We start from the raw sequence: 27,644 nt of genomic DNA, 5'->3' as shown, positions 1-27,644 counted from the left end.
TGGATAAATACATATATGGTTTATATTACATATAAACCCTCACTATGTCCCCACCCAAACTGTTTCATATTGTTCTATGTATTCATGGGCATATATTCCAAAGTGCAGTATACAAAGCTTTGGCTCTAAGGTTTGCAGCTGATCAAAAATTAAAGAAGAACCAGGCACTGTGCCTCCACTCCGTAAAATGAGGTGTTGAAGCTAAGAGCACTGATGCGCACCAGCTACGAGAGCTGGAAAGCCTTGCTACAGTGCTGGCAACTTGTCTTCGTGTTCCCAGGCAGGGGCTGCACCTGCTCTCTGCTAACAGGCTGGGGATATCTTTTCAGTAGGACACCTCTGACCCAGCTAATGAATAAGGAGCGAGATAATCTCTGAGTCAACAGAAACAGGGTGCTGGCACCACTTTCAACAAAGACCCTGGCTTTGAGCCCTTTTAATAAGCCTGTCAGGGCTCACTTATTTTGTTCCTAACACTGTTCTACATGGATTAATTTCTGTAGAGTGAGAGGATCTGAGAGCGGTGGCTAAGCAGCTAACTAATGTCAAACTCCTTGTCCCACAGAGAGCCAGCTGCGCTCGACAGCCAACATCACAACATCAGGGGGGCGGCAGCGAAGACCAGCCAACAGCAGCCAGGCTGAAGGGACAGACAAGAAACCTGCAGAGGGAGTAAGCTCACGTGCCTTGTTATAAACCTTACCACTGTGTGTGGCCTTGGGGCGACAGCTGTTTACAGATATGTACATGTATAAAAATATGGTTTGGTGTATCAAGACTGCAAACTGCAGCAGGGTAGAATACTGCTCTCTTGTATTGGGCAGTAGGAAGGGATATTTTAGTAACATCAGCACAGTCACACTTCACTTCCATCACCAAGTACAATGGTCTTTAACCAATTGCACCCATCAGCTTTGGTTGCTTGGTGAATTTACACTACCTGTCCCAGTTTCTTATAATGTGGATCACGTGGATTATGATCTGAAAGCGCACTGCCTATACAGGTGCAAAAAAAACCCTGTGACATTTCTAATTTAACTGATGTCTTTCCTTACTATTCGGTTTCTCCACAGTGGGGAGAATGATGGAAGATCACACCCTGAAAAAATACTGTTTCATCAAAATGTGGAAAATAAGTCATCAATGTCTAATAAAGCTGACCAATCAACACAGTAGGTGCCTTATATTCTCTTTCAGGTAACACATTCTATCAAATATCCATCAGATGTGCAAATTTCACTCTGTAAAGACCTGGACTTGCCAACCTTCCTGACTGTTCTTTGTGATAAAGAGAAAGCAGAGCTATCTGGCAAGTTGTGATGGAAGACTTTAATGTAAGAGTTGAATTTGATTGCTCAGGGATGTTCTTTCTGTACCCTTCCCCCTTACCTTGAGCAGCACGTTCCTCCCTTTCTGGAAATAGGCCAAATGAGGCATGTGAAAGTTCTTAACTAGCAGCGCTCCCAAAGCTGTTCACAGAGCAATCATTTCTCTCACTTGGGATCCATTAAACCCTGCCAGTCAAGTAGGAAATGCCCTTCTATTTGCGTTCCTGCCATATCTACTTCGAATTAGACACTTAGCAAAAGGCACCGTGCTTCCCACGCAGCAGAGCTGCCACTGCCTTATCTCAAGAGGGTGTAAGAGCACTTGCTAAGTGGAAAGGCAGGGCAGTACTGGATGCATAAACCACATCATGCTCCCATGTTCAGCTCAGAGCTGTAGAGCTTTCTAAGAAAACAATGGGTAGACGGACCAAGCCCGGGAATCTCTTTTAAAGCAGCCAATCTTCATTAGTCGCACTGATACATTTGGACCATCCTCATCAAAGCATGGAATGAAGTCTGCTTAATGTACCACCTAGTTCTGAATACTGTAAATAGCTAGCTATGCGTGAAAGTTCATTTCAGTAATAAAAGCAGTCACTACAATGCTGAAGTGGAGACACAAAATGTCTAACAAATCTCTGATACAAAACCAAAGCATCTCTTCTACCAACAGATACAGACATTTGGGAAGGTGTTTCAAAACAAATCCAACTTGGTAACAACATGCTCTGTCTTTTCTGAGATTTCATACACACAAAAAAAACCTGTGAGCATGACAAATGGGAGTCTATTTGTAGCTCTGAAAGCCATCATGACAAAAATATGCTTTAGAATAAAATTAATACTGCTTCTTCAACTGTAGTTCTGCTGTTGCTGTACAACGGTCAGCTTAAATATAAGCAACTGTATTTAAAAGATTTTATGATAAAAGCCTGCATTTAAATTCATACATGCGCTGCATAGATAAGAAAAGGTACTTGTAACTGAATCTGGCTGGAAAGGCTTATCTAAATGTTTAGTCACGTTTATTGTGAAAGATGAATACACCTTAGATACAGAGACTGTTGTGTCTAAAAGTTTGTCTGAACAGTGTCTAATGTAAATGTGCAAAAACACGTAGGTAGTTATATGAGAAAGAAAGCCAGTGAATGGGTGGTATAAGTGCAGCAGTGTCGAACTGAGACAAATGCGATATTGACTATCCATAAATGTCTGCCGAGTAAAGTATGGTTTTAATCAACATGTAATAGGACTCAGTCACCACAACCACCAGCTTTAAATTACTGGTTCTCCAGGCAAAAGGACTAATGACCCAGTCACCTTTCTCCCTGCTAGAATTCCCTTCTTCTCCAAAGGAAGCAACTACTTTTCTTTGCCAGAACTAACTAATTAACTTTAGTTAGTTAATTTCAGAGAATATGTTTTAAATTTCTACTTTGCAATAAATCTGCAGCTCCCCATTTGGAGTGGAAGGAAGTCTTTTATGTGTCCAGTCTGTTTTTCCATTTGCATCAGTTGATCTAGAAAAAGTTAGTTGCTTACAGAACCTCCTTACCCCTCAGAATCATGCATATGGATCAACAGCCGTAATCTTTTTTCTCACAGAAACATACCTCTGAATCCTCTGTGCAAACAAAAAAGAAGAAAGTAACATCTTGACACAGCAGTGCTAATACAGAGTGCTATGCATACACTTGGCATTGGCATGACTGCTGTCATTAGCTTACCTATGCTGCTTGCAACGTAACGTTGCATGCATTTGTATTCACTACAGAATGCAACAAGGCAGAGTAATGCAGATATGTGGTCTTCATTTTGCAACCAAATAATTCAGTAAACTTTTCTCCACTTACCCATAAATATTTGAGAGAATCTCTGAGGAACAGCTATATCAAGAAGAAAATGAAGAAAACAAAATGGAACAGATAAATAATCTCAGGGTCAAAGTAAATAAAGTGAGGTCAAAATATAACTAGATTTGCAAAAGTGTTTGAAAGAAGTGTGCACAGAAGGAATCAGGAAGTTTCCAAGGAATTAACTGGTTTGAGAAATGCTCTAGCTTGCTAGCCTGGTCTGTGGACCTTGACTGTACTTTGTAGATTCTGCAAAGGCACAAAACCAATGACAATGATGACACCTTCAAAACTTCATATAGTATATGGATATAGTAAATAGGCTTCAAAAAGAATCAAGTTAAATCAGGTAGCCCTTTATCTCTTATTTAGCACATTTATCATGCAAGCACAGCAAATTATTTTCAGCTCCAGTTTTCAGACTTTGTTGCTTACAGATGCTGCCCAACAAAACTTACTTCCCAAACTACCATTACACAGAAGATGGGCTTGAAGTCTCAGTAAATAGGGACTTGATTTGTTAAAAAGAAATTATTCCAAGGAGGACCTGAAAAATCCAAAAAAAGATGGAACAGATCATAGTGGGCCCTCAGACGCCTAAACAAAAAAAGTCTCCTGTATCTGGGTTTTGTTACAGATATCATCATAAAAGAAAATTTTGCCAATATAGCAAAATTTCTTGTATTGTGAGATATGGAAATAAACTAAGAAACAGAATGATACAGTCTGGAAGAATTTGCATGGCAAATTGAATTATGCCTTTTCCCTGCTCAAACCATTTGTATTTGTTTGGCAACAAATGCAAGGGTTCAACTATGATCATCGTGCAACCATTGAATGCAGTGGAGTTTTATGAGGCATGAATTTGGCTCAGAAAGTGCAAAGCTTTCCCAAATTCAGAACAATTTATCACTGATGTCTTCCCTTCATTATTTTAAATGGAAACAGAAGAAAGTTCTCAAAAAGACTCTGCCTGACCTCAGTTCAGTTCAGCTCAGTTCACTGCTGTACAGAGATACTTGGTTTCTTCAAGAGACCACAATACAAAGGCTCAAGGACAGGCTCAGTTTTCTTTAGATTTGTTTTAGAGACAAAAATGGATTTAAATCTAACCTTCATCATTTTCTCCTCATAAAACAAAACAAAACAACATGCGTGAGGAGGTGAAAGAGATTCTGGCTATTTTGACAGAGCTGTCTTACTCAGTTCATTTCTGACAGAATCAATTAGGAAGTCATTTTTATAAAGCAAATTCTTTTTGAAATTTTTATACACCATGAACAAATCCCATGGATTAATGATTTCCAGAGTTCACCCTCTTCATCTTGGGAAAAATCCAGACCAGAAGAATAGAAAAAGCACAAAACAGGGAAAGTAGTTTTTTGGTAAGTTCTCTCATTTAAGTAAAATCTTTTTGCCATAATGTAGGTGAATCAAATAATTGCAGTGGGTTGGTAGGATTCCTAAAGCACTGAAAAAATAGTTCAAAAATATTTTTCTACATAACAAATCTAGAAGTACTTTTTCATGACACTGGCAACTTTTGCTTACATGGGCCATGGAGCAAAATTTTGTGGGGAACCATGTGCGGAATAGCAGGGACTACTACAGATCAGAACTGAAATACACTGGCAGGACTGTGTGAAGCTTATAATTGGCACATTGGGAAATACTAAAGTTCAGCAATGGGGTACTTCAGCAGAGCTGAAGGGTTTCTCTACATACGGCGACTCCAGCTTGAATTTTACCTGTTTCATCAGTCCCTTGCTTTCAAAAGCAAGAGCATTCACCGAAATCCTCACCTACTAAATATAACTAATTGCACTATGCACACATGGCATCTCTTTCTTCTGTAACAGTCTGTATGTCTCTTTCCTAGTTGAGTCAAAGGAGGGAAATTTGTGACTTAATTGCAAGATGAGATCAGAACATGCAAACTCAAATGTTGTATTTATTTGTCTAAGTTTTCTTTTGTTTTCAAAATCTCTTGGGAATCTATCAACTCATCAACTTAACTCTCCTAAAAACAGGTGGAACAAAGTAGAGTAAGGTCTACAGAGAATCTAACATCTTCCACTGCTTTTTAATACGTCAATATCCACTTAATTTGAGAATGTCATTCCTATAAGTTGTGATAGTTATCAGGTTAAAATTTTCAATAATAAAATCAATTACAGAAAGCTGTGAAACTGGGTAGTCAAACTTGGGATACTGAAAATTAGGATATCATCAAGAAAAAAAAAGTATTCCTGTAGCAAATGAAAATGGTTCAACAAGCAAAGTGCTCACAGCTTGTACAATGACACTGTGGACTTAAAAAAGCATCCTCTTGATCAAACTTCTGAAGATGCAATTAAGGAAGTGAAAGTTTTGATTTCACAGAATACATTTTATTCAGATTCCTTCATCACAAGAATATTGTAACTTGAGAATAAGTAACAACAATCTGCTTATATTTTTAATCTGTTAAAATTTTCTAGCACTCGTTCTTTTAATAAGAGTGAACAAGAAAGCACATACATTCCTTGCTAAGCTGTAGCTTGTCTATTGCTTCTTCCTATTACAAGAGATAAAAGGAAACAGCAGCTACAATGCTTTTGTTTGAAAGCCGAAAATTTTATCATATATACTGGGAGAATCTGTCCATGTGAATGCTTATGTATCAGGGACTGCATTCTTTCGTCTCCCTGCTGTCTGATACTTTGTTAATGGAAAACAGAAGGCATTTCTTAAGTAGTCTACCAGAGAACACAATCAGTGCTCTTCCTGTTCAGATGAACTATAACCTCCCTGTTCACGGGTGATATGAATCTTCGTCTCGTCCCTCTCTAACACTGAGTCTTCATTCAGTTGTTTCAGCTCTCTACCTGCTACATGACACTTTCAAAGCAAAGCCACATGAAGCCACAGTCTGCCTGGTTTGTCTGTCGTCAGGATTTCTTTGTGGAATTCTTTGCTCTCCATTCAAATGCAAATTTCTATTAATAAATATAAATACACACACATAAATATCTATATAAATTCTTCTCTATAAGTTGTATTAAACTAACAGATGTAGTTGGATTGCCTGTGGTGAGACTACTATGAGTTGGAACCTGGCATCTCTGTCAGTAATTACAAACTTCACCAGCCAGGAAAATACAGCGTCTAGATTGGCTACATGCCCTTATCAGTTTTTATTTTACTCATATTTCTCTCAAGCTTGTTTTCATAGTTAATAAATTGGAAAGCAGGTTTGGGCTTGATTCTTTCTCTACTCTAATGCTGTTCATCCTCCCCCATTTCTTTTCTCCTAACTTACAACTAAAAAGCATTGGCACACCCCGGCTGGCTGCAGCTACTCCACTTCTGTCTCTGTCCTGTCTATGAGTGCCAGAACTCAACTTCACTCTCTTTATGCTACCAACAACATACAGTGCGCAGAAGCTTCCTCCATGGTTGCACACTGGCATGTGGATGAAGGCTATAAGAAATCTAAATGACTAAGTAATTGGGAGATAGTACAGACTATCAAAAAAGTCTGTAAATGACAACGCTCTCCTGGAAGTGGCCAGAAACAAATAAAAATGTTTGAGTATAGAATTCTTACTTGCTACAAAGAACAAGCTGTGAGTAGAAGAACATATTGAGCTGTAAATCAGAAAAGAAAATAAGACACAGACCTGGAATAATCTGATTTAGTAGATATGAATGATAGCCTCTTTGCAATTGTTTTGCTGAAAAGCTCAAATCACTACAAAAAGAAACCAGCCATCTGTTTTGAATGTTTTAGAATATAAGTATCTATTTGTGTTCTTCTTTGATCTGTAAGAATAATAGGAAGACAGTGATACAATCCAGTTACACCTCTGTTGTGAGTGCTTAATTCATCCCAGAACTGCAGATTACAAAATTCCATCTGGAAATCTTAGTCTTATCTTTCTGGGATCAGAAAGAAGACTAACAGTGTATCAAGATCAGTTCTTTTGTGCTGGTAGATAAAACATTCTTGGACAGAGAATATATTCTTCCAATATAAAATAGTTATTAAGACAGCAAAATAGTATAGCTAAAAAAACCAAGATAGCAAAAGAACTGTTCCCAGAAACAGGGAAAGGACTGGGAGCAGAACTTAATGCCTTTTTAAGGATAGCATTCTTCTCAGCCTGGCCCATCCCAGTCTAACAATACTCTATTTACTGGCTAAAAGATTGCATGCCAGTACAGGAACAGAATAAGAGAGAAGGTGGAAAGGAATGGTTTCCAAACTGGGATGACAGAACATTAATCATATAACAAAATACTAAGGTTGATATCACTATCTCTTAAGTTGGTCACTCCAACAAAATGGCATTGTTACTTACACTGAAATAAGAAAGTCACTGCAAAAGGCTTTCCATTATTCAGTCATTACAGTCAAAAGGCTTGAAAAGGCTTGAAAAGAATAGATAACTGTTTGATAGGTAAATCAAACATTTTGATTTTGAACTGTACTTCTTGAGTGAACAGCTGTCAGTCCATGCACCCTCCTTGAGCTTCCTTGCCTGAGCTTGATGGCAGGTCTTTCAGTTTCGTAATTAACAATGACGCCTACATAAACAGGGCTCCAGAAAAGCAGGGATGGAAGGCAGGTCCTGTGATTAACCAGGACAACTGTATTCAAAGTGCTACCCTTGTAAGGATTAATTAGTTACATCATCTTATTGGAGTGCATCGCACCGGGGTTCTTACTGCTACAAGTTTAGCCCATCTGGAAAGTGGGAGTGAGGAGTCCTGACTGTTACAGTATGACAAAACAAATCTGGCATCTTATCTCTCAGTCAGGCCAAGCGATAATGTTTAAATAAAGTAAGATTATTTCATGTAGCCGCCTTCAAATTTTGCACAGTGAATGTCTCTAAGGCAAGGCACATTCTTTCACAGTGATTTTACACATATGAAAGAACTATAACAGATACTATACAGATACACCACACAATTAATTTGTAGATTTTTATGGAGGAAGAAATAACCCTTCGGAAAACAAAAGATGACAATGAAAAGGAAGAGAGCTGTCTAAAGAGCTTTGTTCAGTGTGCTGGAATAGCAGCTCCTTGAAATATTTAACACATGGGTTATTTTCCCTTTTTTTGTGAAGGAATAGGATCTTGGAAAGAAAAATAAAATTATTAATAAATCAAGCTGAACACAAATCTAACACAATTTTGGGAACAAATTCAAAATGAGGTATCAGAATCACCATTATACCACTGTAACAACACGGTTTTAGGACATTGTGTAATAATATCACCTAGCACTTGTGTAGCACTTTTCCCAAGCAGAACTTACACTTCACAAAAACTTCAGCTCATTTTACAATTACAGAATTTGAGACAGAGAGAAAGAGAACAAGCGAGTGGTGGGAGACAATGCCAGGAAAGAATTTATCTTCTGAATTGTGGTCTAGTACCGCGTCCAGTAAAGTATATTGTAATATGAGTCAGGCATGAAAGTTTGATGTTTTTGACCATTCTGCATGATCTAACAATTAAAAAGACCATACTGAAAATAAATTTATTTAAAAAGCATCCGCAGAGAAGCTTATTAGGTCACGTTGTAGTAAGTGACAGTACTGAGAACCTAAAAGAATTGTGACAGTAGGATGAGCAGCCCTCTACATGCTGCAACCATAAAATGTGCCTCATGTTGAGAGAAGGATCACATTTATGCAGTGAATGAATGTCCATGTAATCATCTGAAAATGGATCTCATCATGAATAAGATATATCCTTTGATGAAGGAAATCGGTATATTTATTCAAGCACTAAAGAGTGCATGAAAAAAATGAGTATTCTTCTCAAGCTTCCCAAAGTACAGGCACTTCTTCTTCTGCAGTGTTCTCAATGAGAAGTTCATGGGGTTTGGCAACTGTGGTAAGGGTTGCATTAAGTCCTGAGATGTCCTATCCTATCTCCCTCAATATCATTACTTCTGTCCCTCTTACTCTACCATCATAGTAGCCACAGCTCTTCAGACTACTGTCATCTGTCTCCTACTTCTGCCACCACCCTCTAAATCTGTTTGAATAGCTAGGTGTGCTGACTGACTAGGTGCCCATGCTTATGCATTTCCTTTCAGCTGTCAGATGGAAATAAATAAATACCCCCTCAAAAGGAAAGAAAAAGGAAATCATGAATGTTCATCTGGGGCATTCCTAAGGGTGAGAGAAAATTGCTCTGCAGACACCAGAAACATGGCTTACAAGCTTGAGCACTGAGTTGTTTCTTTTGTCTACATCTGCTTGTATCAACTTCTCTGGGAGCATAACTGTTTCTATTGTTTTTACTTCAAGACTTTTTAATACCTTTATCCTAACAGACGGAACACAGAAAGGTCATTCAAGCTACATTACCCTTGAATAGTCACAAATGTCTATTTAGTATAAGACTGTTTTTGGAAACAATTTATTCACAAGAGATGTCCTTTAGAATATTATAATCTAATGATGAGAAACTATACTTTAAAGAAATCAAACAATTCATTTCACAGAATCGCAGAATGGCCAAGGTTCAAGGGACCTCTGATGATCATCTAGTCCAACCCCCCTGCTGAGCAGGATCACCTAGAGCACATTACGCAGGATGGCATCCAGGCTGGTTTTGAATATCTCCAGAGAAGGAGACTCCACAACCTCTCTGGGCAATCTATTCCGGTGCTGTCACCCTCACAGTAAGGAAGTGCCCTCTCATATTCAGCTGGAACCTCCTGTGCTTCAGTTTGTGCCCGTTGCCTCTCGTCCTGTTGCTGGGCACAACTGAAAAGAGACTGGCTCCATCGTCTTGACATACCCCCCTCAGATATTTATACACATTGGTGAGGTCTCCCCTCAGTCTTCTCTTTTTCAGGCTGAACAGGCCCAGTTCTCTCAGCCTGTCCTTGTATAACAGGTGCTCCAGTCCTCTAACCATCTTAGCAGCCCTCCTCTGGACTTGCTCCAGTAGTTCCATGTCCCTCTTCTACTGGAGAGCCCATTAAACATACTGATGACTTTTTTTTTTTTTAATTTCAGTTCTTAAGTTTGGATGACTTGTCTACAGGAAAACCTTAAGCAAAGCCAATTACAAAATTAAAAATATAGCCTTTCCTACGCAATACACACATGTAATCTGTTGATATCACCATTACAATTTACACTTTTTGACAAGAAATCTATGAAATTTACTTTAGTTGACTGTTTTTCAGTTCTCAAAAACAATTTAAATATTTTCCTGTTATGTCACCATCTTCTTTCCACCACAGACATTAACTCTGAAATCTTAAAAAGATGTGTTAAATTATGCTAATGTCTTCAGGAGTCAACTAACAGTACTTATTGTTTCTGTGTTAAAATTTGTGAAACTCAAGTATTAGAAAAACGTCACAAAACGAGGTCTTTTGTCTTGCAAAAAATTTTTTTTTTTTTACAGTAATAGTAATGTTCTAATATTTTCATCTTCTTGAAAAAGAAAAATTTTATGTGCTCTAGTTCAATGCTAGCTCTTTGGCTATTCTGCTGTTACTTTAATAAGCATAAAATTAATTTTCAGATTTTGTTCCTGGAATTCAAGCACAGCAAAGCCAAATGTTCTGCTCCTTAGCAGGCATATCCGTGACTTCAGATTTTTTTGGCAATCATTATTAGAAAATGCTTCTACAGAATGAGTTCCAAAATTGTATGGTGATGGCATCTCTTGGGTTCCAACTCCTACTGCAAGCCAGAGCCATGGAATATGGGAAGAGGAATGCTATATAACGGCATGCATGCTCAAAAACACAGACATAGTATGTATAAATTATACACTGGGATAAATGTCTCAGTTCTCAGAGTTTCACTTTTGCTCTTTCTGTATTCTTACTCTTAGCACTTTTAACTTATCCTTGCTTTTGCATGTGTCCTTCATTCTGATTGCCTTTCCCTCTTCTGACAGCTTTTATGTTACCCTATACCCACAACAGCCATTCAACAAAATCAGTTCTCCTTTTTGATGTGCAGAGGTAACATAAGCAGATTTCTGAACCCTGCTCACACTTTCTCACATAGTAGATAGCATGGCTGTACATAACAAGAAAACTAGATGAGTTGAGCAGCTTGAGAAATTTACGTATGGAAGCCCTGCTGCTTCTTTCCCACATATAGCATATACATGGCACATGTTTACAAGAATATACACATGCATACATACATATCGTTAATACATATTAGATACCATAAAGTTTAACTTCCTATTAATTTTGATAAAAGTAATAACTGATTAAGCCATTGGCCAGACCATTTTAGTATTTGAGAAAGACAAAAGGGCACCCTCACGAGAAAGCACATTCAAATATGCTTGGATATAGAGAAGCATAGAGCTCCATCTGGGGAATAAAAGGAGTCATGAGAAATTCAGACAGCAAGGAAATGAGAGAATCTGTCCTACAGAAAAAGGCTGGTACTTACATTGAACTGTAAATTACCATTCTATGAAACTACAGGTAGGGCGCATATGTTTAGAAGTAGTACTGCATTTCAGTGGAGCTGTATCTGATAGTGCTGTCATTTTTAGCATTAACATTTTCAGTCAATTCCAGAATTTGGAAGGGAAAAGGCCTTTTGTAATATATATATATAGTAACAAACTACATTTTATATATATATATACTGTACATATTTTGGTGGATTCCATTATCTTCAGTATTGACCAGAGAAGATTGTATCTTCAGGCCTAAAGGAATCTTACAAAAATAAAATTATCTCCAAGTCCTACGCTATTAGACACTTTTTGAAAGTCATTGTAACATATACATTTCATTTAACACATGCAGATTAAGTACTTCATGGCTTAAAATCTTCTCTTTACAAAGGAAAGGAGCAGGAGTTTTTCTTTGAATGTACGTGGAATATCATGATAAAAACATGTACTTTGTTAGGAATAACAGGATTGGGAGGCATCAATCGACTATGCTTTTCTCTGTTGATGTATGCCAGACAGGTTTGAGACTGACGTGTTTCTCAGATGAGATGCCTGTTAGGTGAGGATGCTGGCTGCCTCATTATTTTCACTAGGATATTCTGTAACATGCTTTCCTTGCTCTGCTGTCATAGCGTTGAAGCTAAGGAAAATGCCTCAAGTACACAATAGAAGCATATACTGTATTTAATAGGTATGAGGAGCACCTATTCAGTAAACTAAGAAGTCATTCTCTTAGCACAGTTACATTCATAGATGAATCAGTAGATGGGAGAAGAAAAGAGAAAGATCTTTCTATCAGTGTTCGTTATATAATCTTCATTTTTGCTCTGGAATGAAAATCAGAATAATCCCTACCTTCACAGCAAGTGTCTTCTTCCTTTTCATCATTTACTTACCTGATCATTCCTGTTTAATTGCCATGCCTCAGCAAAACTTTACAAGCATTCTCTCTAAAACCTTCAGCATCATATACTAACACGTAACCATTGCAAGAGCAGTGATTCAAAAAGAATGCAAAATCAACAATGAGTCTAAATTAATGAAGCATAGTTTTTTCACTAAGAGATTTTCTCAGTTCAAACCCCAAGGCATGAAATTCAAGTTTGACAATGCCACAGTTGGATTAAATTTTCAGATGGTTGACTTGAAAAGACATATCTGATCTATAGTCAGACAGACATATAACCCTGCAGTTAATTGAGCAAGTGTGAAGAGATAAGAGTAACTTGTTCTTTCTTTCTTTTTTCCTTTTATTTTTTACAAATCTGATATAAAGTAATAATTTCCACAGAATTTTTCAGAAGAGTTTTCTTACAAATAATTGATATGGAAAAATCAAATTCTGAGAAAAGCTACAAAGAAACTCAAGTGGAATATTTTTTCTTAAAAAATACATGAAAAAGTTCCATATAAATTTTTAAACTATTATCATCACATCTCAATCCTTTAAAATACTGTAAGTACTTAAATAAATTTATTTTGCTTTAAAATTAATACTACAAGGCTCAAATTAATTCTATGCACTGTAGCCTTATAATCCATATTTGATCTTTGCAGCTCTGAATGAAGGCTCCTGGACAGGAAAGCATGTTTTCTTCTTTGCTAGAAAATGGCTCTGTCCTGTGCACTGCCTTCTGTTCTGGAATTTTTTTTTTTCAGAGACAATTTGACAGCAGAAAAGATAAAACTATGCGGGCAGATACAGAAAAACAAAATGCAGTTTAAATGACAAAGAGCTACCAATTTCTTCCCCATTTTTTTGAGAGAATGGACGATATGGGAGGAAGAGGGGAAGCTTAAGGGGATGTTACTCTTTGCCTTCAAATTTACAGACAATTTATATTCTGAATCAGTATCAAGAATCATCTGTTCTGAGCTGATAAATATTTGTGAGTGTTTAGGTCAGCCTGCATGGCAGCAATCTCAGCAGCAGATCTCAACATGCTTAAAACCTTTAGGAGGAACATTATCTGCAGGAGGAACATTATCTCTGAGCAAATTTTTTACCAACCAGAATCGAAAAAGCATACATAGATTTGGCTACAGTGCAAACTACTTTGAAAAAGATTCTTACTGAAAACATTTCCTCTGTGAAGTTAATGATAAATTATGAGAGACATTTCCTGTTCTCTCATATGCACTAAGAGTTTGCTTTGCATATAAACTCAATTACATGCCCGGGAAAGTTTTCCCCACAACATCATGAAACAATGACATGATTATTAGAGGAAGAAAATCGCAAATGACAAAAAAACACACAAGAAACACCAACATGCAGAGACTATGCAAGCAAGGGAGAAGGGGTACGCCCCGGTTTCACAATGCACACAGCAGCAAGATGGCAGAGTGACTGTTGGAAACTTTTCTAATGGCAAGAGAAGTTGATTCTCACCGTTCTGAACAAAATGGCTGAGCTAAGAGCATCTGACTGGTTATGCCCAAATACCCTCCTCCTCATCCTAGTGGTGCAGAGGTGACATGGGGAGAAAAGCCCCAGAGCAGCGTGGGAATGAAATAAAGAGTTGGTTAGTATTTAAAGCACATATGTAAGTACAAATAGTAGCAAAAAGTGTGGTCTTAATTCCTTATGCAATATTCAAAGTTAGACTTTGAGGTACAGCTTGCTTTGCTTTCTTGTAGGCTTTGCTAACTTTTAAAATGCCCCTTTGCAAAAGGGAAAGTACAGTTGGACCCTCCTCCTGCCTTCTCCTCCCTGCTGCCCTCTCTTTGAGGCCTTTGCAAGAACTTCCTTAAATATTTAATCTTTTCATTTAATCTGTTAATGCTACACTGCATTCACTTGCAAGCATGTACTACAGTTACACCGTGGAAATGGCTTCATTTCACTCCACACTTGCAATGCAGAAACAACAGATATGCTAATATTTCATCTAAAACAAAGTTAGGAAAGCAACTTAATTTGTAGCCTTAACAATTGCACTTTCCTGAAGGAGCTAAAACCAACATTTTCCAAAAACATTTCAGGAAATTTAAAGACACTCAATTTGTAGTTCTTTCTTTATCATTTAGAGGAGGGTATTAAAACAAGATGCAGAAGGAAGTTGCTTTGAAAAAGAGAATTTTTCTGCTTTCCTTTGCACCCCTTACTATTTTCTGATACAGACATAAAGAGAAATATTTAATTATTTGTTTTTTTCAAGGTGAATATATATATATTTTTTTCATCCCTCCATTTTCCTCATAACTGAGTACCTTACTCAATTTCTGTATTTCACAAGGTTGGTGCTTAAAGATCTAGAATGAGATGCCTTCCTTCAGATCTCAACAATTTCTAGCTCAGCCAGAGGGCAAAGAGGAGTGCCAAACATTCCTTCATTTTGTCAAGGCAGTGATTAATGATCGCTAATATTTTAATTAAATTGGAATGGATGAGATTACAACATGGGATATGCAATTACGTTGGCATTCTCTGTGCTACCCAAGGGATAGGTAATCTTTCTGATAGTTATCAAACACACGGCTGTGCTTCGTAAATGACACAAGAGGCTCCTCACTGCCTTGGAGATGGTAAATTGATTTTCCTTCAGTTCATGGCCCATTGAGTTTGTGAGGGAGCAGTCTGTGCTCATTTGGCACAGAGGCCAGGATTTCCTCATGGGAAATGAAGGGAACTGCTCATATGCAATGCATAGATCAGAAAGCTGATCCTGGAGCATGATTTCCTGCTACTGAAGACAAGAAACAGTCCTGGACACTCCACACATTCAAGCAGCAAACCTGAGTTACTAAAATCTGAATATGCTACACAGGACTCCAGTCTTGCATTTTAAGACAGTAGCATTTCTTTCTTCTCTTTCATTGTCTGCCCCCTCTTCTCCACCCACTTAATAACAGCTTGGTACCAGGAACTGTTTGTTCACATTTTGGGAGTTTTCAAGGAAGCCAGCACAACAGCAACATCAGTTTCTGTTTTATAACTGCACTGTGGAATGCTATTTTTGTTCCAAGGTACTGCAAGCATGTTGGGGAAAATTACATATGACTCAAAATGATCAGCCACCATAGTAAAATTACTTGACAAGAGAAAGAGACACTTTACCTGGTCTGGGGAGGGCTTGTGGTTGGTTTGGTTGGAATGGGATGAGGATTTGAGGTGGTCATCCTCATAGTTGTCAGCCATCAGCTTCATACGGTTCTGAGTCTATGCAAGAAACAGAAGAATTTCAGCCTAACGTGGTCATAGAGACTAAAGAGACCATAGGCTATTTAGGCTATTCTGTATATCCAAAATCCATACATGTAAAAAAAAAATTCAAATATGCACACAAAACATTAGTAGGTATTACTATACGAATAGGAAACACATTCAAACTAGTTCACTGTGAGGCAAAGTTAGTTTTGCAATTAACTGGCTCATCTGACTTTTACCTACTAAACCTGGTGCTGTAGATGTGTGTACAAAGAAACCAATTCCTTGTTAAAGAATCTTGGGATTAGGACTGAAACTCCAATTTGGAGAAAAAAACAATGAAAACATCAGTTGGATGTACTTAAGTAATTTAAAAAAAGAAGTCAGCTTTAAAAAAAAAAAGGTAAACAAGGTGATAATAGTAGGAAAGTTGAATATTGATTATTAACTGAAAAAAACATTTAATCTAAATATGCAAATCTGTTTTCAATTGATATACCAGACAGTACAAAAATCCTGAGATTACTCAGAAAAATCTGAACAATAAAAAAGCTTTCCTGTGAGGAACTTAGAAAGTTAATAAATTAGTCTTTGGGAAGAAGAGGTGACGTAATAAAGACGTATAAAATTAGAAACTGCATACAGTCAAGCAAAGAATTAACAAAATTTGAAATGAGTTTCTTTACTTAGATTTTTTTCAACTTCACAGGAAATGTCAAGATTCAAAAGAGATATATATATATTAATCACAACATATAAAATACATATGGAATTATTGACTACTATATATATGGAAGATACATTTTGTATGAGTTTAAACACAAATGAAAATTCAAGGGGCACTTTCAGCTTGTACACGGACAACTGACTGAGTACAAGGTTCTCCTGTTCTCCTTATTTCTAGGCAATACATTGTTTAAAAAGACAGGTAAAAATAAATTGAATACTACCTTAACATTACCACTCTAGTTAAGCAATTTCAATGAAGATGAAAATACACTACATGGTTGTGTCTGGAAAGGAAAACATTAGTGACATGAAGCCCTGTTAACATACAACTATCCTGAAGGGAGGTCCCCAGGTACCTACAAACACACACACAGAGCTTACAAGGACCATTCAGACAGAAATAACACTCTGCAAGTAGATTTCAAAAGACAGCTGGATCTTGGGTCTTGCAATGTGAACTGCTGCCTTCGTGTCATCTGCTTCAGTTGAGGTTGTCTGGCTGCCACTGTCACTGGGCTCTCACATCTGGAGCAGACCCCAAATGGAAAGATGGCATTTCCCAGTTTATAACGTAGATGAAGCCCCACTTTGAGCTTTGTAAAATTCCGGTATTACAAAAAGCCAAAAAGGCTAGCCAGACCTGTGTTAGATATGATACATAGTAAATTATGTATAGCCAGACATATTAAAATCATCAAAGGTTTACTAAAATTAAATGTCTTAAATGAAAGCTCAAATCTCACTGTAAAAATGCCAGTTGTTGATTCAATCTCTTCATAACTGAATGAATTTCTCATGGAAAAGTATAACTTTAATGAGTCTCAAGGCTAGAGAATGTAGATTCTAATTGACTGTACTCAAATCATTATAGAGAAGGTCCAGGGCTTGAATCTGGATTTGATTTTATTTTGGATTAATTTAACAAAAACTAATAACAAACTGAGCTTAAGCAATAAGCAATTTAATCACACGAAATCTTTATATTGTTTGCTCTGTTTTGTCAAACAAGTTTTGAATTCCAAGTCTGACTCATCATTCATAAATCATTACTTGAAGTGTTCTACATTAATACTTAAACAACCAGTTTACTGTCAAGGTACATTCACTATATTTATTATTTTATTACATTTAAGACTGGATATTTAATAAGTTCTTCTCTGCAAGGAGACCTATTGATTTTAAATGATTTTACCTTTCTTTGGAATTTTTTCATTGATAATAACTTTTCACATGACTTTCAACGTGTATGTGAATGGATCTGTTAAGAAGCAGAAGTTTACCAGAAGACTGGTACAAAACATTAACTTTTGTGACAAAAGAAAATAGCTACTCCCAGACAGAGGCAGCATACTTTATGCTATTGCATGTAAAAAATACTGTCTTAGTGCCAATATAGGAATGAAAGAATATACAGATCTAATCATCTGAAGCACAGAATCTCTCACAGAAAATTCTGAAGTGGAATTTAAGAGGTTGCATACCCCTGACATTTAACTTCAAGTAGAATATCCCACTATTAATACTTAGCAGAAAGCATGACAATAGGCTGAGAGAATTGGGCAGGTTTAGCCTGAGAAAGAGGAGGCTTCCTTAATTATTTTGATAGGAGGAAAGCCACATTTTTCCTGGAGGGGACAGGACAAGAGACAGTGGATACAAATTAGAAAACAGAAGGTTCTAGTTAGAGATAAGGAAAACCCTTTTCATAACAAGGATTATCCAGCACTAGAACAGGCATCTCCATCCTTGCAGATTCTCAAAACTCAACCGGACAAGGCCTTGAGCAGTCTGCTCTGATCAGACATGCTTTGAGCAGGTGGTTGGACTAGACGGTATGCAAAAGTCCATTAATTATGCTGTAATTCTTAGTATTTGGACTTTTCATTTCCAAATAATTATAGTTATCGAGGCTGGAGTTTTCAAAAGTGGAAAAAGCTCAGTTCCAAAATTCTTCCTCTTTGCACAAATATTTAGCTGCTTAGCTCTATTATAGCCCTTTGAATATTTAAGCCAGAACAATGTTTCCAACACCCCAATGATGACAAACATAAAGAATCAGTTCACCTAGAAGGAAGTTTTCTATGTTGCTCCTTTAATCCAACTTTAGCTTCCATTGTTTCTGCTGTTATTCTAAGAGAGCATGTGTCTGATACAAACGTCTTGGCAAGAAAACAACAAATTCAGTATTGTGATTTCCCTACAGGAACTAATTGACACATATATATCCTTGGAATGAGGCAAAAATTAAGAAATGGAAGAAAAAAAGTTTATTTCCTGGTGTATATTACAAGTTATTTTCCAGCATTAAAGTTCTAAGCAGTGTTGCAGACATATTTCTAATATAACGTAACAATTTTCTAATTCTCTCTATGTCAGACATGGAAATAAAAAGCTTCTGCTTTAGATTGAATGCTAACTGAAGAACTTCTAATTGGAAGATTTCAAAATAACTGGAAATACACAAACTGAATTTTCTCCTATTGCTTCTCTCCAGAAAAAAAAAGGTTCACAAGGATGGAAATTTCTAGAGTACTGGCATATGGCTGTTGTAATGATTTAAAAACAAACCATTTACTTTATTGTGGGGAACCACTCCAACATCCTGCAGTCCTAAAATGCGTGTCATTGTGCTATTATACAATCCTCTCCCACCTTATGAGGTTATGGCTCAGATCCTAGGGCAAACATTTCTACATCACTGTAAAAAATATGAACAACAAAGTGGTTTAACCACTGTGTCCTGTGAGAAAATAAATGAGCAATGCAGACAAATCAGTTGTGTCAGGAGAACTTTTGTCTAAAACCTATAGAGCTTGTAATCAGAACTAGTGATGATAAGAACTGGATGTCAGATCCAAATTTTCCTTAAAAAATATCATTTGCCATTACAGGTACCTTCTTCATGCATGTAAAGATGAAACACTAGACTGAAAAAAAAATACAAAACCCCACAAAACTCAGTAGGTTTCTTGATTTTTTCTGGAAGGTTTCTTTCTGTTGTGATAGAGTGGATTTCCTAAACTTATTCTTTGCCCTCCAGTCACAAAACAAACAAAAACAAAAAAGCACCAAAACCCCAAACAACAACGAACACACACACACATGAAACACACCCTGTCAAAGCCTTAGATATCACTCTTCAGTCTCCCAGTAATCACTGCACAAAAGAACAGTCCCACAACCCTTTAGACTAGCGTCAATCCTCAAAATTATTGAAGAACGAATGCACAATTTCAGGCTCCTAACTGAAAGCCAGATAGCTTGCCACGAGAGGTCTGCAGGCCACATACAGTGAACTGCAGGTCTAGGGCATAACATATGAAAAAAGCTCTCTCTAGTTATATATGACTATGCTAAAGAACATGCAGATCATGCCTGCCACCCCCTCACACTTCTTTTTTTCCCAGAACTTCTGCAGTCATTTTTTCACCTCCCTGATACACATATCCTTAATGCCCTTTCTGTTCTAGTCATTACTTAACCTCGGCCCTTGTCCTATTCCTTGCTACAACAGGTGGTTATATTAAAAGAAAAAGCACCCTGAGATAATATGAGATAAACTTGTTTTTAATCATAAATGTGAATGCTCAGTGTTAGCACTGCTTTTAAACGCGCTCTTTTCTTCTGTTGCTTCGTGGTTCTGCACTACAGACTCACTGTTAACTGTATATTCCCCATACTTTTTCTGGTTATCATACAGTTTGTTTCTGCCTGTGTATTATATTCAATAAATGTTTGGGTAAACAAGGAAATTACCATGGAGTAGAGTGGTTCTAATGCAGCCAATACCTGAAAGCTTTCATTCCAAACAGCACTTGTATAATATTTTAGCTGCCAAAACTGTAGCCATGGTGAATTTTGTTTAAGTATCATTATGTTCCTACTTCATGGATGTACTGCTTCAAGGCAAACTCACCTGCAGGTTCCTAAGAGTAAACTATTTTATGTTCACTGCAGGCTACACCAGTAGCATGTTTGTGCACCTGTGTCCTGAACACCAAATTAATAGATTTTATCACAGCTAAATTACTATAAGAGAAAAAAAAAGACCTCAAGCTGATCCACAATGTAGGAAAGTCAGATTCATATCCTGCTGGTAAAACCCAGAGGAGTGCTGCCCAGGACTGACAAGCTCTCCATAGTGGAATTCCACACATAAATTTGAAAACTACAATTTTAACTTCAGACATTGTTTATATTTTAGAGAATATTTTTATTTGAAAGCTTGTACTACGTTGTATGTTGCAATGAGAATACATAGCTTTCTAAAGCATTTCAGCGGGATAGCTAGTGTTCTGGTAACCACGACACTGGCAAGTTTTTGAAACCAAATTTTATTTGAAGGAACAGCATACTTCTGTATCTCTGCACAAGACCTCTAATAAACATCAGATACTAGCTCATAAGCTATGCATTACCTATATTAATTCAGGCAGTTTCATACTCACATTGCATTAACTTACTCAAAGAGTTCTCGTCAAATCTGTTTCTCCACCATGGGACACTGTGGAAACCATGACATCAGTGACTGCTTCCTCATTTTTTGTAAAATACTTGAGTAATGTAATTCTGGCTTTGCTAACCAGTCTAAACAAGCTTTATTAATCCTTTAATGTAGAGTTTAAAAAAGCCCCACATTAAGTAAACATTAATATAATGACTGTACTTGTGACAAATGGATATGTGGTAGAGAGAGTGTGTCAGTGAGTTAAAGGAGTCATCCCATTTCTTTCATAGAATCGTATGATTCAGCTCTCAGAGCTGGATGTTTCACTGAGAACAAACACATATAACTGCAACAATCTGAAACCTTTTTCTCTATTAATAACGTAGCAATATATATATATTTTTCTAGGTCATTAGCCAAATCCAGTAACTGAAAATCATGCTCCTGCAAAGACTTTCAGATAGTCCTTTTTTCCTTTCTGAGAACACGCACTGAGACATACTCTCTGCAAATACCCAACCATCTCCCTTCTGGAATCTGGCTGCCAGAAACAATGAGAACAAACCCTCTTCACTTGTCATTACAACATGATGCTGTGCATAACTACCTTGGGCATAATATCCACCTTGAGCATGAGGTCTCTGAGAGACTGCATCAATTATTTTATTGAATGTGCCCTTTACATTCATAATATTTAATGGTCCAGGAGACATTTTTCAGATTTGTGAAGATATGGTACATGCTGAATTGTCATTTTTATTTATAAAGTTTAAAAGACACATCATTAGTAAGGTTTGTCTTTCCTTTTGGCTGTGTTTCATATCTGCAACTGAAATTGCACTATTAGCAGCAAACAAACAGAATGTTCAGCTGAATACAAATGAAAAACCATTTCATTACTGAAATTCTGTACATCCTGGAGTCTGTGTTTTAGCAACGGCAACGAAGAGCAAGTGCTCCATGCACCTGACGGGGGGTTTTCAAAGCCCACAGGATTTAACACAGATTCTACCTGAGATAAAGGCTTCTCCATCAACTATTGGCAATGTTACAACAATGTTACATTATAAAGTGAAAGACTTTATCAGCTCAGTTAATTTCTCTATTTAGTTATTTCATTTTTCTGTTCATCTCCCCACCTGCAAAAATTACAGACAAACTTCATTCTGGAGAATTCATATTCAACTTCATATTCAAACTTTGAACTAAACTAATGGAGATCATTTGGATATGAAGTTCTCTCTGAGGCTTGACATATGCAGATCTATGTGGATGGATTTAAAAAACAATCTTTGAACCGAAACCTTTCTTCTACAGGAATGTGTCTCTTGGAGCTTTAATAGTTCCCTAGGAGATGAACAAATAACCAACTACAGGTTTGCCTGCTGACAAAGTTTACTGAAGTCTATTGCTCTGGATCCTCTCTGGTATAGAGAAAACCAGTGGTACAACTGACAACCCAAATCAGACCTTGTGCTTAGGATGCATTATTGTGTTATATCCACATGAGCATTATTCCATCTGTTCTTTTAGCCCTCTTGTACTCTCTTTAAGAGACACATCAAGCTGTGTCTAGGTCTGACTGAACAGTGGTAATATAGCTGCTTCTCTCGTATTTGTTTCACAAGGCCTGGAATCTACCAGACCCAGATTTAAAAGATAAAAAAACTTGAAGAATAAAATAATAATAATAATAAAAAACTTCTCACCTCATGGCTAACTACTCAGGAGCAAAACATATTTTTGTTCTTTGGCATCTTTTCATTACATGTAAGGGTCTTTGGCAGAAAGATCAGTAAGGTGTGTTTTGCTATACCTTAAAGACATGTCATCAAGGACTGAAGTCTAAGACCGTTTACCATCATATTGTAAACCTAATTTATACAGACTGGGTGACTTTAAAGGAGGATCTAAAGGCCAAATGCCATCCTGTGACATCCTGTGACAATATCCCCAAAGAATACTGGATCCCTCATACTACACAGCCCCCCAAAATTATTTATTGAAATTGATCTGACGACAGCAAGCAAACCAAATGAACTGCTGTTTTAATTCTTAGGACAAAATCAAAGAACTGGTTCTATTTACCTTCCAGCAGTGAGCATATACAACCTCTACATTCTAGGTTTAAAGTAAGCAGGTATTTTTATGAGCCTGCCCTATGGTACTATCTATCAAGGCAAGTCTGATCTCAGCTCCACGCCAGAGCAGAAAAGAAGGTCCTTGCTGTGCCTTTCCTGCCAGAAAAAGTATGAGCTGTAGCCTCTGCTGCCACATGCCCTGAAAGCAAAAATCAACTCATTTATTTAAATCAGCTTAACAGCAACTGGTTGTTGCTAAATCACACTGCTACATCCATTCTCCATCTATTGTGTAGTCCTCATTACTTCTTTCATCAGTTAAGAACTGATTTCTTTTGCAGACAGCATGGTTACACTTGAAGAGCATAGGAGTCCACTTTATTACTCATTTTATGCTAGCTAATGAAATCTGCGTGCTTTGGATTTGTATTCTACGTCTTCTAAGCATGGCCTTCAACCCTATAATAATCTCTTTCTCCAGTCCTCCTCCCCCATGGTGTCTCCAGGCAAGAGTCAGCTGGGACCAGTGTGAAAGTATGTATGTTCTGAATGCCCAGGCATATGCATATGCTATAGCCAAACAAAATACATCACGGCGCAGTTCTTCTTGCCTTTCTCTGTGTGGGAGCACTATTTTAGACTTTTTTCTCTTCTACCCAGCTGTGGATGTTAATTAATTTCCTGTAAGTTTCACGATCTTTGAGACTTCTTTCCTTTCATCAAATTTGGTTGGAATAGTCAATAAATTCAAAAGCTACTTGGTGGGGACTACAGATCGGATAAACAAATGGACAGTACTGTCATTTAAACTCTGCTTTGGAGGACGTTAAGATAAAAGCTGGTCCAAGCTAGTATGTTTTGCTCAAGTTGTAAAAGTTTGTATGTACTCTCTATGTTCTGTAGTTTTATGATGCTACTCTCCATGTCTTTTCTTTAAGACTCTGGGAGGCCAAATTGCTACAAATTCTCAAATGAAGAGCAGTGAGACTCATGTTTAGCTCATGTGTCTGCTGAATGTTTAATGTATACAGTTTATTCAGTCTCTTTAACTTACTTTGATGCACACCACTAAAGACAACTAACTTCAAGAAAAAAATGAAACGCTACTTCTATAGTAATGTGAAAGGAAATACCATTCTTTGTCATGGTCCTCATTACTCAAACTGTTGAAAACTCCTGATTGTACTTCTCCCCCTGCTCATTTTCCCCCCCTCTCATAGTGTGTTTGTGGGCCCAAGCTAAAAATCCCATTTTACATTTTATCATCTGCGAGAAAAATAAGGTGAAGCACAATTTGCTTATACATAGAGCATAAGCATTTCTAACAACTGTTGGTGATACATGTATTTTACAAAGGAAAATTAAAAAAATTAAAAATAGTCTCATTATGCTAACTAATTCCAAGATTAAAAAAAAATATGATTACTTTAAACTTGGGCAATTTAAGTAACAAGGTTAAGCACCAGAGATAGGTTTGTCTTACAAAATCTATGAATATCTGAAGGCAAAAACTCTAAATTACCTATATAGTATCCCACAGGACAGACAAATATTTCTATTACAAACTGTTTTTTTTTTTTTTTTTTTTTACATAGATAATGGGGCTCATTTTACTCTCTTCTACCTTACTTCATCCCTCTTCCCTTCATTATTTTTTCTGTTTGGCTCTCCTTTCCAAAGTAAACCCACTTGCTTATTCTCAACTTAACACAGCTGCCTGTATAACCCCAAATGACTTACTCACTCTGCTTCTGTGTCATAGTCTTTCAACTAGTTTTCTTCAGAAAGTTTCTCAGTCCAGTGATACTTACGAAAACTGATTGGCAAAATCCCACCTAGGGCTTTATATGGAAGATGCATCCTATTGTAAAATCTTAAAACCTAAGTCATTATCACCTGCTTTGACAAAATCATTTGTAGGCCATCTGCTCAAGTATATATACTTACACCTTTCCTAGTTGATGTCATTTAAGTTTTCAAATTTTTGTCTATTGCGACTGCGTCTTTACAGTAAGTATAGTAAAAGTATTCAATTTTCCAGCTGTTTTTATTTTTTGAAGGTATATACTAGTGTTTTAACCACAGCTCTTTTAGCCTTACATATTTTCACCGTTATTTGACTCACCACTTCAATTGCATTTGCCTGCAGCTTCAAAGAGTTGTTAATAGCAAACCCCCTCTATGCATGCTGTTCCTGGCAAAAAAAATAGTTATGTACAGATACAAATTCCTAGATTCTAAAGCGATGTGAGCTGCTCAGTATCATCTCAACACAGACTGTCTGTAACAGCCCAGAACCTAGCTCTGGGTGTATACATGAATGTGTCTGTGTCTACATGATATAAACAGTGTTGATAGCAACATTTATGGAAAAAAAAATCACAAACCTTTAAGACTATTTTGCATGTTCTGAAATTAAATTAAAAAGCTGTTGTGTATGAAAGATAGAAGAAAAACAATGCTATTATTTTTTTTGCCTCACTTTCATCTTTCAATCTAGGCAAAATTCCCCATATCATGGAGAGAAGAGTTGAAAGGGCATTTCCTTTGACAGCCAACAGGGCTTTGCTACCCTGATCTAAATTAATGCTAAGAATTCTCTTTGTATGGCCAATTATTAGGGCTGACATCCACGTAGAACAGCCCTGTCTCATAAGATTCATACAAACACACTGACATTACATTCCTGTCTGTCCGCACCATCTGTGCGTGTGGTCTGCAGACACAGAATTCCTGTCCATCTACACTGTCCCTGTGTTTGGTCCACAGAGGCAGAATTCCTGCCCAAGCACATAGCAGCACATGTGCAATACAAGGTTGTGCAGATGACTCCTGTCCATCTGCCCTGCTATTGCATGCAGTATACAAGCAAGGGGAATCACAATAAATTAACACTTTTTTTTCTTTTTTCCCCTGCAGAGGTTGGTTTTTAAGTCTGCATCAATGTTTAGATAATAGTACTAGCTGGAAAACTGGAGAAACTATCAGATTTTCTACTGCATTTGTGCCAAAATTATTCTTATTAAGGAAAAAGAAATTCATGGCACACAATATGTAGAAATATGCCAGTTTTGCCAGATAAGTTTATCAAAGGTGTCTGCATTTCATACATTACTCCTGCCACTGCCTTCTCTATTTCTAACCTATTGTCTTTCTATGATTTACATTACATTATGCCATGAAATAGCAGTAGAGGCTCACCCACTGAGCACCATAAAGCACACTGTAAAGCTTAGAAAAATCTTAGAAAATTCCGTCTCTGCTACAGAACCAGTAAAAGGAAAAGGTCTGTGGAACAAGATGAAAATCTAGGCAGATCATACCTTTGCTGTTTCTTCCTTAATGATCATTTTAGTGCAAAGTCATTTAACTTAGAGAGATAATGGGAAAGCAGATAAGAGGAGAAAGAGAAATCTTTTCATCATCTGATAGCAATGAAAAGGATAGAGATGGACAATGAGGAAATACTCTTAGCTTGTGCTCCCCAATATCCCCCAGTCTGTGGATCCTTCTTTTTCCAATCCAGGAGCAGGCACTTGCCTGTCTCTTTGTGAGATACAGAAGAGATACAAAATGAAAATTTGTGCGTATAAATATTTTCCTGCCAAAGAGAAGAAAAATATAGAACAAGAAGGTACAGTACTTATTACTTCCACAGAGCAAATAAACCCATGCAGTCTTCCAAGTTTAAACAACTTATGTATGCATGTTTTCTTAAGGATCTCTATATTGCTTTTATTTTTTTTTTCCAACAACATTAATGTCAGCAGTTGGCAGCAGTTTGGGTTTCTAGCTGAAACAAAGGAGGTGAGGCCAAGGTTTTATCTACTAGAGTTTTGGAGATGGAGGGCACACTGGCGTGGTGTCAGAAATTTCAGCTTAAGTTTAAGCTTAAGAAATTTCAGCTTTAAGTTTCAGCTTAACGTGAAAAAAGTGGGAAGATTCTTTTCTTAAACTATTAGAAGGATCAAGGATGGTGTAACAGTGAAACCAAGTGTTTAAAAAATTAAAGTTCCCTCCTTAGTAAAAATCCCACAACAAGAGATGCCCAGGTTGTTCAAATCCTATGAAGAAGTTGGCACGGGTCAGCTGTGAGAGCTCCATTTATTTTTTGTTTATTCAAGGAAATACAGGAAATATTTGTATTCACTCTAGGAAAGACAGGAATTGGTGGTAAACAGAAAGGGAACAAAAGACTGAGTTCTGTGATTGTAAAGTTGTGATCAAACAAAGAGAACAATACCCCTAATAAAGCAGCTATCCCTTAACCAGGGCTGTATTGAAGATAAAAGACCATTACTTCCCCCAGGCACCAGTACTGATACTTAAGATCAGACTTAATATTCATTTGGAGACAAAAGCATTATGGAAGTTGAGAGACTAATATTCACTTATTGATAACCTAAAATTGTGTGACATGTTATTGCAAAGGTAAATTTACTCATATATGAAACTGGACATGCTTTAGTACCTCATTGATCTTATCTCCATATGATAAATGTGTGATTTGACCATGTAAATTCAGATAGCAATCTTCTGTTATCTGAGTTTGAGCCTTACTTGCTTTTATGCACAATCTTTAAAAGCATTTATTGGTACTGAAAAG

General features: G+C 37.1%; 1 protein-coding gene across 9 annotated transcripts in view; it reads right to left on the bottom strand.

Annotated features, from left to right (window-relative positions):
* The window catches only part of ERC1 (ELKS/RAB6-interacting/CAST family member 1), a 309,043-nt gene that overhangs the window by 19,881 nt on the left and 261,518 nt on the right, over positions 1–27,644 (bottom strand). For 5 of the 9 annotated variants that reach the window (XM_066990214.1, XM_066990218.1, XM_066990216.1 and 2 more), the window contains one exon: positions 15,692–15,793. In XM_066990214.1, coding sequence (XP_066846315.1) covers positions 15,692–15,793 — 102 coding nt within the window. Of the gene's footprint in view, positions 1–14,023; positions 14,091–15,691; positions 15,794–27,644 lie in introns of those variants that run through there. The other 4 variants (XM_066990219.1, XM_066990220.1, XM_066990222.1 and 1 more) reach the window with 1 other exon arrangement.

This window comes from Anser cygnoides, chromosome 1 (genome assembly GCF_040182565.1).
Source record: "Anser cygnoides isolate HZ-2024a breed goose chromosome 1, Taihu_goose_T2T_genome, whole genome shotgun sequence".
NCBI classification, from domain to species: Eukaryota; Metazoa; Chordata; class Aves; order Anseriformes; family Anatidae; genus Anser; species Anser cygnoides.
Note: the sequence above shows the minus strand (reverse complement) of the source record. Positions and strands in the feature narration are given on the sequence as shown.